Raw genomic sequence first — 13,098 nt, 5'->3', positions numbered from 1 at the left:
GGGCCTAGGCGAACTAGGTGATCGCCAAAGGGCGCCATCTAGTGGAGACGATGTCAAATTTCAGGGCAAAAAAAAGATTACAAAATATATTTTTCCCCCCAAAACATTTACAATAAAATGGTCAGGTGTTGCATTAAGAAAGCGGCGAATGATCATTGGCTATAAAAATAAACATTCAAATCGGGTTAGCTTCTTAGCTCGCTCGTAACTTGCTTACTCCACCATTACATCCATGCTATACTTTGTGCACCAAAGCGAGGCAAAGCTTGTTGGCTTCCAAATGAAGCCGTCAGCCCAGTCCAGATACCTGCAAATAGATTTGCATAAATTATTGTTTCGCATAACCACGTTAATTTATACAAGATAAGAATTGTGTGCTGGTTTAATGTAAACAAATATATAGTAAAGGCATGCTTTAAAAAATATATATATATATATTTGTAGTTCCGTTCCGTTCCGTCTTCAATTCCGCTTATCCGGGGTCGGGTCGCTGGGGCAGCAGCTTTAGCAGGGAAGCCCAGACTTCCCCTCTCCCCAGCCACTTCACCCAGCTTCTCCGACGTGAACCCAAGGCGTTTCCAGGCCAGCCGAGAGAGACGTAGTCTCTCCAGCGTGTCCTGGGTCGTCCCCGGGGCCTCCCGCCGGTAGGACATGCCCGGAACACCTCCCCAGGGAGGCATCCAGGAGGCATCCGAACCAGATGCCCGAGCCACCTCAACTGGTTCCTCTCAACGTGGAGGGATATATTTGTATATTTGTAGTTGTCTGTGAAATTTGGTATTTATTATCTGATGTGCTATTAAATATTATACTGTATATCTATATTTATGTATGTAATTTATTTATTTATTGCTGCGGGGGAGGGGGAGGGGGGGGCATCTGCACATTTGCCTAGGGCACCAAATCACTTAGGGCAGAGTGTGTCAAATGTAATTTTAGTATATGCTGCAGGCCCTGAAAAATGGATGGTGGGTCGCAAAGGGGCCCCGGACCTTAGTTTGGACACCCCTGCACGACTTTGCACCGTCATCGCGACGAAGGCAGGGTGGCCACGCCATCCAGTTCTCCTCTCACGATTCCCCACTGGTGGCCTTAACCTGCACACAACACTCAGTGGAACGTGTCTGTGGCCAAACAAGTGATTTGAGAAAATGTTGCTATCAACGCGGGCGTGAATAAAATGGAAAAAAAGATATTATCAGACGGTTGTGTTTTCTCGTGTGCTCATGAAGTTCACTATTTTTGATCGATGTGTATCGACGCCCCCTTTCCAACACACACCAGAACTGTTGTCAACGGCCAGTTTCAAGTTTTCGTCTCCTTTAAAGAATAATGATGTTTATTTAGCAGGGCTGCGAGTCTCAGTTTCAACCGATACAAATGCGCTGTCTAATGAAGTGGGCCAAACTAAATCAATCAGTCAAGCCTCATTAATAATGGTCTCGCGGTGACTATATTAGAGCTCAATTTGCAGATAATGACGGCTGTAGTCGGGTGAAATGTTCATCTTCAGACATCAAGCATCAAAGATTTTATTGTGGCAGAAATCGGCAAGGGTGTTAGTTTCTTCTCTTCAAATGAAAGGAGGGGTCTTTTTTTTTTAACACTAATCGTTTGTAATCCTTTTAATGTCTGACACTTTACTCCGCCAATACACAAAACTGAGCATATCAACATCCACAACCCGGAGGAGCGATGGAGGGTGTGCAGGGTGCATTGCTTATAAATCGGGGATGGCCTTATAAGAAGAGTTTATTGTGAGGATGGAGACAGTGATGGTGTTTCGGACCTCCGTGACACCCACAACCCTTAGTCCTCCTTCTCAAGACTTGGCTACTTCTCTCAGGTGAAGAGATGTTTCAAATCAAAGGGGGGTAAGGGGGGGGGTGTTGGCGAGGAGGGCGTTGGGGGTGTCCGCTTTTGTTCTGCAAAAAAAAAGAAAAAAAAAGGGGGCTTGTTCTTTGCAGATCTGCCTGACATTTTAACCGAGAGTGCGCCAAGTGAGACGCTTGACAGCGGCGTGGGATGGGAGCAGAGGGTGCGAGGAAGGAGCGTTCTATGTGTGTAGTTCTACCACAGACAAGTGGATGAGGGTTCTCCGACACCTCCGAAACCAGTGACGAAACCGGCCGGCGCAGGATCACTCACACCTTGGACCTTGGATTGCATGAGGGGGGGAAATGACAATACGGATGAATTTCTATGACTTTCGGGCTTAAAAAAAAAAAAAAAAAAAAAAGAGAGGGACAAACGAAGAAATGAAATATGCAGTGCCTTTTTAAACAATTCAACGCACAGATCGGTTTCCGCAAGTGCACTTGAGACTTTTTGCCAACATTCTTTTCAAACACTTGAAGTCATTCATCAACTTTAACTGTATGTTGCGCTGAGTGGAGGAGCGCAGCGGACGGTGTCCGTTTGACATTGATATGGTGCAAAAGCAAACCAAGTCTGCTGTGGGTCCGTGAGCCCCGCCAGGACCGCTGACTTGTGTGGATTCTCTATAACAAATCACCTGGAGCTTGATCGATCTTTTTCCGCACAAGAACGTCTTCCCCTCCGTCCAATATGCGAGCCGCATCTAAATCTAGCTACGTGTGAGTATCTGCTCTCTTTTGTTTTGGTTCAGCTTCAATGTTTCAAACTTGACTAAATCTGATTTGTAATACCACCCCCTTCCCCACTTTTTTCAGGTTTATACACATAATCGCATTCTTCACCTACGCTCAGGTAAGTTTATTATTTATTTATTTTGCCTATTAACAATATTCGTTTATGTCTTCATTTTTAAATACATCGTAATGTGAAGTGCAGCCTGGCTTGTGCATTATGTGAAATGAAACTATTTGGCCCCTGCGGCGACCCGTTGGGTTTTGATGAATATATAATATAACGGACCCTGCATGGCAAAGATCGTCAGGATCGACGTGCTTACGAGTCTTGTGAAAAAAATGTCGTGGGGTTTTACTTCCTCTCAGAACAATTTTGCCCCCATTCCATCACGGCCGTGACAGGTGGAAAGGAATAGCTGAAGTAGGCGATTAAATAATAAGCATTAGATGTTTATTGAAAGTGTTTTACACAACCGCTTTTGGTTAGGAGTGAAGCGTGTCGTTTTAATGACGCATAGTAAAAAAACAAAACGAACAAAAAACACACACCCGTGGGCAGTATTTTATTTTGAAATGGCTTGGTCAGAACCAACAAAAAGCCCAAAAAATGGTCACAATAACGCCTAGGGGTTAAAGAAAAAAAAAGATAATATATCTCTCAGCTATATTTTCTACAAGTTAACATTACATTCATTTAACAAGTAAGCGATTTAAAAAAAAGTTACACGCAGCCTAGTACTGATTGTGATGACATCTAATTTCTGACAGGTAACCAATCAGTCCCCGCCTAATTTCACGCAGCATGTAAGCGAGCAGAGCAAAGTGACAGACCGCGTGAGCCGCAGGTTGATCCGGATCTACCAGCTGTACAGTCGGACCAGCGGCAAGCATGTGCAGGTCCTGCCCAGCAAGAAGATCAACGCCATGGCTGATGATGGAGATGTGCACGGTAGGTACACGTCCGTCGTATGCGTCCCCATGTCCTCTAAAAAATGATGTTGGTGAATTTAGAATTAGATTAGAATTATTTTCAATAATAATAATAAAAGTAACTAATATATATTTTCCTGGTCTATCAGTCTTCTCTATAATGATATTCTTAATTATTTTACATCTTTATTTAAAGTCTTAAAAAAGGGCCACAAATAATTATTTATATTTTTATTTTTATTTACAAATGTTGCACTTTCCATCTTAAATGGTCTATGTATTTGGAATTTATCATTGAAATCTGCAAGTAAACACCATCTAGATGTTCACAATTATCTGCCATCTATTATTCATTGAACTGGACCCCCCCCCCCCCCCCCCCCCCCGTCCCCCACAAGTAATTAAACAACAAGTGACTATTTTAAGTAGTCATATTTTTGCACCATTTGGACTGGGGTGGTTTTGAAAGGCATAGAGCTCAAATACTGTCATCCTCCAGAGATTCTGTTGGTCTGAAAGAACCATTAAAGTCTTACATCAACTTCCCAAAAATTTCCTGCATAGTTCCACTTAAAAAAATATTTTGAAATTAAATTGCTTTAAGTGGAATTTGACAGTGTTCTCTGTATTTGGGGGGGGGGGGGGGTGACTGCCTATTACAACAATTGTACTCCTCCCCATTTAAATGTATTTATTTATTTATTTATTTTACTAGTGTAAGAGAAAGTCATGTGGTGTGTGGCCTGCACAAACTAATCGGATTAGGGAAATGATACTGTATAGCCAAAAGGAAATGCATGAGAGGGCAGTAGTTGGGGGTGGGGTGGTGGGTGGGTGGGGGTGTCTTCATAATAGATTTTTTATTCAGTTCGACTGTGCTGTACAAGTCATGCTCTAATCTCAGTCCCCTTCAGTATTCGTCACGGAATGGAAGTACAGTGTTTTCAAGACAATATGGATTTATTCTCATTTTTTTAATCGTTATTATGATGCAATCTTTTTCCAAAAAAACATGTGTGTAGAAAATGCCAAAATAACGATTTCTCTGCAAATTCACTCCTCTTCATAAACCCAGGCCTTTTTTTCATCTTGCTGAAAAGCAATCCAGACGAGGGAAAGCCCATAATTCCTTCGTGTTACAGTATTTGTGGAGCTATATATATAGAGAGATGAATGTGAAGCTTCAAGTAAGAGGCCGCTGCAGATTTATTTGAAAATAAATTTTTGATGGGGATGATGGGCCTTGCCTCCTTAACTTTCAAAGACACCTGGTTATATCATTTTGAAAGAATTTCAGGATACATAAATCCATGGTTCCACAGGTTCTTGTGTTATGCGTGTGTGTGGACCGAGAGGGAAAATAAGGAAAAGCTTTCCTGTTACTGATCTACAAGTACACATGCATCATGTCTTGTTAGGTCAACCATGCAGGTCAGACGAGGCGGATGAAAACACAATTAAAACTCTTCACTAATACCTGTCTCATTATCATGTGTCAACAAGCCTACATTCGCTAACGGCAATGTTGTTGTTGTTTTTTCCTCCGCCAGCCAAACTCATTGTGGAGACGGACACATTTGGAAGCCGTGTGCGTATCAAGGGAGCAGAGACCGGCCTCTACATTTGCATGAACAAGAGAGGGAAGCTCATTGGCAAGGTGAGAAAGCTGTACTGTTGTATCTTGGGTCAAAGGTCATGCGAGCTAAGTCGGATTCATAGACGATAATAACACAAAGTCCAATGTTGTTAAGTTGTTGACATTTGGCAAGATACATATAATGGTAAAATCAAAGGTGCGAGATAATAAGAGAAATCTGAATACAACACAGTAAATGAACGCATTTAAAGTATTAATATTGGAAAGAGAGGTACAGTAAATAGATGATCTGCATAGCGGTAGCATTGTAAGACTCATTCCACCCTTTCATCCCCTCCCTTCACAAGCGCACACATAAACACGGCTGCCCTCTCTTCCCACCCACCTCGCACCCTGCCTCGTTTACCATCTGCCCATAGCTCAATTACAGCATGTCCCAACCCCATGAGTGTTTGTGTAAAAAAGAAAAAAAAAAAAAAAAAAAGACACAGCAGAAAGAGTATTTTGCCATCTACCTGTTCATAAGATCCATGTCGAACCTATTGGTATTTATTTTATTTTTTTTTGCAAATCGGGGAGTCCGCGCGCTACCACTTCTTGTCCAGCTGGTTGTGTTATACATTAGGCCTATATAAATATAAATCATCCTCCAGGAAAAAAAAAACAGAAAAAAAATAATAATAAAAAAATAAAAATAAAATAAATATAAATCATCATTCTTGATGTTAGTTCATTTTATCAACCAATTAGGAGTGATTCACTAAACTTTGTACAAGTTACAGTGAATTATCAGTTGAAATCACTGCACAAAAAAAAAAAACCTGCCCCCCCCACACACACATTTTGTAATGTCTGTAACATATGCTGTATTTACAGAACAAGGGGGGTGGGGGGGGGTCTCAGTGAGTTAGCATGTGTCTGGGAGTGTGCATGTAGGAGACAGGCAGTTCATATTTTTCATTTCTAAGTGTGAAGAAAAAAAAATGCATGACTGCGATTGTGGTTTTGCAGAAAAACGGACAAGGCCGTGACTGCATCTTCACCGAGATCGTCTTGGAGAACAATTACACCGCGCTGAGGAATGCCCGGTATGAGGGATGGTATATGGCCTTCACCCGTCGAGGACGACCACGAAAAGGATCGCGGACACGCCAGCACCAGCGTGAGGTCCATTTTATGAAGAGACTGCCTAGGGGTCAGCAGCCTGCGCATCCCAGCCACCACCGACCATTTGACTTCATTCACTACCCCTTCAACCAAAGGACTAAACGTACACAGCACTCATCAGAGCGCTGAAGAAAAAGGAAGTGGAAAAAGGCGAGAAACAGACGGACTGGTAGATTTATCAGCGGTAGATTCAGTGCTCGCTTCTGCTCCGCTTAACCTTAATGCGTAGTTGATGTGTTATTATTTTGAGGGCTGTAAATAGACAAAAATACGACGGCGTATTAGAGCGACGTATAAAAAACTTTTTTTTTTTGAAGGCGGGGGCAATATTCAGAGAAAAAACTCGCAAACTTGCCACTTTAAAAAGTGGCAGATTTCTAAAGTTTTTTAGAAATTCGGAGAAAAAACTCACAAATTTGCCACTTTATAAAGTGGCAAATTTGCGAGCAAAACTAAATTGCAAATTTGCGATAAAGAACTGGTAAATTTGCCACTTTAAAAAGTGGCAGATTTCGAAAGTTTTTTAGAAATTCGGAGAAAAAACTCACAAATTTGCCACTTTATAAAGTGGCAAATTTGCGAGCAATAACTCGTAAATTTGCCACTTTAAAAAGTGGCGGATTTCTAAAATGGCAAATTTATGAGCTTTTTTCTCCGAATATTACCCCCGCCCTCTAAAAAAATATATTCACACGTGGCCCTAATACGCCGTCGTACAAAAATGAGAACTCTATTTTTGTACATCAGATTTTTAATTCTTGACTGTAAATTACAAAATCAGTTATTTTTGTAGATGCGCACAACTCATTGACTTTTTGTTGACAAGTTAGTAGAGTAAAAAAAAAAATCTATTTCTTATACTATTGGGGTCTTTTTTTTTTTATACTCTAGCTTGCTGCTCAAGGAAACTTGAACAGATTGATGGCACTGCCAGAATCGCATTTTTCTATGTTGAGGAGTTCAGTAGCCAATGGCCATGTTTATGTGGTTGAAATTGGCAGATCGGCTCCTTTCCTTTCTTTCCTTGTCATGACGGGAATATATTTTCGTAACACAATACACATACCGGAATCTTTTGTAGAATCTGGTGGAACAGAGGCAGCTATATTTGATTATCGCAGGACTGTGGAGTTGTTGTGTACAAAAGACGTAAAGTTGTAAAAGCTACCCTAGACATACTCATGACACCTCAAACCGGCTTGTGCTTTGTCTCTTTGTATGTTTGTTTTTATACATATGAAATATATATTTTATTTGACGTGTAAAATAATTTTAAGGATGAAATATTTATTTAAAGGTGTAATGAAATACTGATAATAAATTCTTGTTTGGTACTACTTGGATCTGTTTTGTATGCACCTTAATCCAAACGCAGAGACTAACGTCATTGATCAATTTTTCAATTACAGGTAAACCATTCATGCATATATATACAAATATATATATAAAATACAGACAACATTGCACATTAAATATTTAAGGTAATTGTTCAACGCAGCCTGTGACCTCCCCAGAATTGACCCCATTTTGGGCTCCGCCCATCTAGTTGAGAATCTGGTCTAATTGGTTGCTTTGTGGGTTTTCCCATGGGATGTCGCTCTATGCACGACTGCACTTGCTTCTTTTCTAGTATGGGTGTGAAAAAAAGTTGTGTGGAAGTTCTCTAATAATAATAATAGTAATAATAATTATTATTATTAATACTACAAATAATAATAATAATAATAATAAGATCAATAATAATAAAATATATTTTTTGTTAAATAATACTACAAATAATAATAATTATTATTATTATTATTTATTTTATTTTATTTTTTATTTTTTTCGTGTAAAGCGGCACCCAAAAAAATGTTGTTGAATGTTTTACTTATTTTCTTACTGACTTTTTCTAACATTCGTCTCGCGCCAACACCTTTTCACTGAGCAGAGAGGAAATACTCTTGTCTTTTGTATCACCCCAGATGAAACCTGACCAGGGAAAGCTAACAAGGAGGGTATTCTTAGTCTGATCTGAACAAGGATAACAAGGTCATTTGAAGTCATGAAGATCACCCCCTCCTTCCTTTTCAGTAGATAGCAGCATGTCAGTGTCAGGGCGCTTCGCTGTTGTCAGAATGATCCAGCCATGTTTGTTTATAGGCTTTAGCTTACGCCAGGTTCTGAAACATTCGGTATCTCCAGTGTTATTCTTTAATCTGTTCCCTCTAAGTTTACTTGATTGACTAATCACAGCATGTAGAGAAGTATGTGTGAATGCAGGGTGGGTGAAAGAGAATGCGACATGGTTGGTATTATGTTAGAAGGTGAATCCGATACTGTATTGACATTTCGTCGGTCTCCATCAACATTAACTATGTATTAAAATGATTACTATACACCCAATCCACAGTCAAATAATTCATTTGTGTTGATATGACTGTATTGTTGGTCTGTGGATGGTTGGTTAATTTCTCTCTGTTGGATAGTGTGTTTGTGTTTGTTTGCCAGCAGGAGAGCAAATAGCTCCCGCAGAGTTATTTGCTTGATTGAAAGTTTGTCGCTTGCCATCCAGTCTACCCTCAGCTCGGCATTATAAGATGACTGCGCTACAGCTCCTGGTGCACAAAGATGATTTTTGATTGACTGTCTCTGTGTCAGTCATTCAACGAAAGAGGTTAAAGAGAGAAACTAAGAAGAAACGAAAGAAGATTAGAAGAACGCGCTCGCCACCACTCGCGTGGCGACAAACTGTCAGTCGGGCTGCCCAGCTTATATTCACTATCGAGCTTCATATCTGAGCTGCGTTGACTATATGTAATTGCATTGCGAGAATACTTCAGTTTGCATTCGATCTGACAGCAGCATAAGCGACCGACCCACAATTTAGAGGGGGAGGACCACTGGTCCATTTTCAATATAGACAGTAAAGGGCCTGACCGATATGGATTTCTCAAAGACGATGCCGATATTTGGCAAAAAAATTAATTACTGTACTACACTCTAGTATATAATGCACATAATGTTGTTTTCCCCCCACACAATGTATTTCAGTGGGTGTCAGTTACATGCAAATTTTCTCTATTCATGGACCAACCTGGTTCCTATGACTCTCAAATTGCGGGTGTCAACTGTAAATATATATTTTTTTAAATTACAAAAAAAAATTCCTTTTTGTTAGTATAGTTTTGGAATTTTCATTATAGTTAGTGTTGATTTTGTTACGAGTTTTTAAAAAAAAAAAAAAAGAGTTAGTATTAACTAGTTTTAACAGCGGCTCTGTTAGTTTTTATCAGTTTTAGTTATTAAAAAAAAAAGCTTCGTTTTAGTTTGGTTTTAGTATTAGTTTTTGTTTTTGGCGGGAGGGAGGGAGCAGCTGTCGTGGCCGCTTAGAGCATCATATCGGTCATGATTGACCTCACGTCACGGTGAGATTGATGGAAGATCAATAAGGAGAATAAAAGACATATAGTCTCTCCAGCATGTCCTGGGTCGTCCCCGGTGGGACATGCCCAGAACACCAATCCAGGGAGACATCCAGGAGGCATCCGAACCAGATACCCGAGCCACCTCAAGTGGGCTCCTCTCAACGTGGAGGAGCAGCGGCTCGACAATGACCGAGTTTCTCACCCTATCTCGCCAACAACAGTCAGGAACCAACAACAGTCAGGACCCGTCCCACCACCCGAAGGCGGAGGTAGGCTACCCTCTCATCTACCACCACCAGAGTGTGTTTTAGTAAATGGAACAAAATAGTGTTAAACAAATTACAGTTGAGTAAATTCAACATAATGATGATTGGTAAATTAAATCTAACGTCAGGTAAATTTAACACATTTTTTAATCAGATTAATCACATTTTAGAATTTGGATTATTCACGATTAATCGCTTAAAGGTGCATTGTGTCCCGTTTAAAAAAAGTAATATTAAAGCTTTTTCTACATCATGCATGCTCGACCAATGCCCAGATGAGCATGAAGAGTCCGGACTCTTTTACTCTGACTGCACCTATCAGCTTTTAACTTCCCTTTATAGTAGACGGTGCGGACCCGCACACTCCACAGTTTCTTTGGGGAGGGGTTGAGTGGTGGAATGTGATGTCATGCGCGTCCCCGCGGAGTAGCGGACATGTGGCGTGCACTTAAAATCATGAACGAGCCTGACACAGATGCTGCAGTTACGCTTTTGGCCAGAGGTGGCAGTCGCGAGTTAAAAAAAGTGACAAACTGCACAAAGATCCTTTCATTAAAAAGGCTTTTTTTAAATCACCATTTTTTGCCCGGCAAAGTTAAAGAGCACCTGTTAGGTGCAATTTTTTTCGACATTTAATGTTATAAGGACACCTTTAAAAATATATATATATATATCCACTGCACACGCTCATCCTCCTCTTTATCTAATCAGTTAATTGCTTGCATCATTTAAAATGGACAAAAATAACCACAATAGTTTGACATGAAAATAAATTCTGAATTTAATACGCAATCATTTATTTAATGGTTTACTTATTTATATTTATCTGTTTTTTTAATTATATATATTTTTTATCCGTTCTTATTTTCACTTTCATTTATTTATTTATTTATTTCTAGTTTTGGTCCTCCATAAACTCAAGGACACCTTGACGGTGCTTAGGAAGCAGATTAGAATCATTCCATCACCAAATCCCAATTGTCCATTTTAGTCCAGAGTCGTATTTGACGCCAGTTACAAACAGGGCCAGTCCATTGCAGTGGAAATCTCTTGAGGTCGAACACCTCAATCAATCCATTCTGAGACACTAGTTGACATACTATTTTTTTGGGAGTTTCGAAAAGATTTTGCTTCCCATGTTGCTTCACATTTTTAACAATCACACAAATGTATAAATGAGGTCATCACTGTTGCGGAGAGCCCAAACATTTGAATGGATCAATGAACCAGTTCTTGGTGATTCTTGCTCTACAAAAGCCCGTCTAACACAAAGCCTTGAATAAAATGGTCTTGACAATGCTTGACATTAATCTGCTTAAATCCTTCCACATTGGATTAACACAGCATTTTCTTTTCTTTTCTGGGTTGAAGCTGCCAGACACGGACGGGAACACTTAAAACGTGTCCCTTGGGATAACTTAGTCACGTAACCTGACAGCAATAAGCACTTTATTTGTAATGAAAGAAATATGAATGACAGTACAGCATGTTTATTGCACTGACTCTCAAATTTGCATGCGCTGGAAAGCCAGCAGACTGTAAATTGATTAAATTAGGGTACTGGTCTAGCCTCTCTATAGAACCAGCTTGTGGGAAAAATCACACCTTTGTGTTGCCATGCTGCCATGCAAATGTGGAGCAATTCCGGTGCAAAAAACGGGGGTAAGATCACTTTCATCCATTTTATTGAGCACCACTACCATCCCTAAGAATAAACAAACAAAGCTAGCTTTTTCATTTGCTTAGGGAGCAATTTAACCCCTGCCACGACCCCCCTGTGGAGGCCGTAGAATAGCAGGGGTGAACAGGGAACGTGACCCTGCCTCACTAAGCAGCTTCAAATGCCACAAGCTAACACAGAGCTGCTCCAATCAAAAAGCACTTACAACCTCTAACAACTTGTTGCACGGGCTCGGAAACAGTCCGCAAGATGGTGATTTTCCCAGGGTGCAAACAACTTCTGTTGACAGTCTGTGACGCAGACTGGGTGCGAGGTGGTCATTAAGGTTTTCATTGACCAGCTCCTTAAGCGATATTTTTGAGAGTAAGATAAATTGTATTTATTTTATTTTTCTATTTAGCCCACGCATTTTACGGGAGGTGGAGATATAAATAATGCACTTTTAATGTATGATGAATTGGGAGGGGCTGAACGAGTCAACTTTCTTTTTTTCAACCTGACAACTTTATGTGAAATTTCAATGGAAAAAGATGACCATCTGTGGCGACCTCTAACAGGACAAGCCCAAAGGAAAAGAAGAAAAAAGACGACAACTTTATGTGGACTTAAGTTGATGACTACACTATTTGTTACCACTGCCCCCAAGTGGTAAAGAAAATGTTGAGTTTGAGTGCAGACATTTTGAATTTCTCATGTGAACTGATTAAATCTAATCTTGTATGAGTTTTTCCCCCCACTTTTTTTTAAGAAGCCATTTTGTAAAATAATAAAAACTTAATCTTTTAAATTTTGCATCCTGAACTGTATACGACAATAAAATTAATTGTTAAAATCACATTTTATGTTGAGAGCAAATCACAGGCATTACTATATATTTGTATTCTTTTTTTGTATTTATTTATTTTTCAAATATTTTTTTATTCTTTAGTTTTTTTTTTTAATGCATCAGCATTTATGTGATTATATGTGTGAGTTTCTTCTAAGTCTTAAATCCAGCAACCCTTGGGGAGTGTAATTACTTATTGTAATTTTGTCGGTTAGATGAACTTTAGGCAAATTAACTCATCATTAAATAAAGAATGAGGGCATCCATAAATCATCTATCTTCCTGAGCGATGATATGATCAGGCAATAGAAAGAAAATAAAATGATAGCTAGAGATCGATTGAAGAGGCATTTTTACCTTTAACAACAATTAAAATGTTTTTTATGTTGAGTCAACTTTAATTTTGCGTGTATGCGTGTTTTGGCAAATCACATTCCGCCCAAATTTGTGTTAGTACTCACGGAGTTCGGGATGCTGAAGAAAATATTAAAAGCAAAACATGTCAACAAAATGTTGTGCATCGTACAGATGCGCAGGCTAGTCCTGTATTGAAAATGACAGGCCGGCCCATTATATACGTAAGGTTAACAAAAGCCACCAGTTCGTCCAGCC

General features: G+C 39.7%; 1 protein-coding gene across 1 annotated transcript; it reads left to right on the top strand.

Annotated features, from left to right (window-relative positions):
• Positions 1-1,979: 1,979 nt before the first annotated feature.
• On the top strand, positions 1,980-7,576 carry fgf8a (fibroblast growth factor 8a). The gene is given in 6 exon segments (XM_077581906.1): positions 1,980-2,597; positions 2,694-2,730; positions 3,381-3,561; positions 5,093-5,199; positions 6,151-6,348; positions 6,350-7,576. Coding segments are annotated over 6 exon segments (738 nt in total). The 5' UTR covers positions 1,980-2,568; the 3' UTR covers positions 6,536-7,576.
• Positions 7,577-13,098: the final 5,522 nt, after the last annotated feature.

The sequence above is a fragment of the Vanacampus margaritifer genome, chromosome 12 (genome assembly GCF_051991255.1).
Source record: "Vanacampus margaritifer isolate UIUO_Vmar chromosome 12, RoL_Vmar_1.0, whole genome shotgun sequence".
Lineage (NCBI taxonomy): Eukaryota > Metazoa > Chordata > Actinopteri > Syngnathiformes > Syngnathidae > Vanacampus > Vanacampus margaritifer.
Note: the sequence above shows the minus strand (reverse complement) of the source record. Positions and strands in the feature narration are given on the sequence as shown.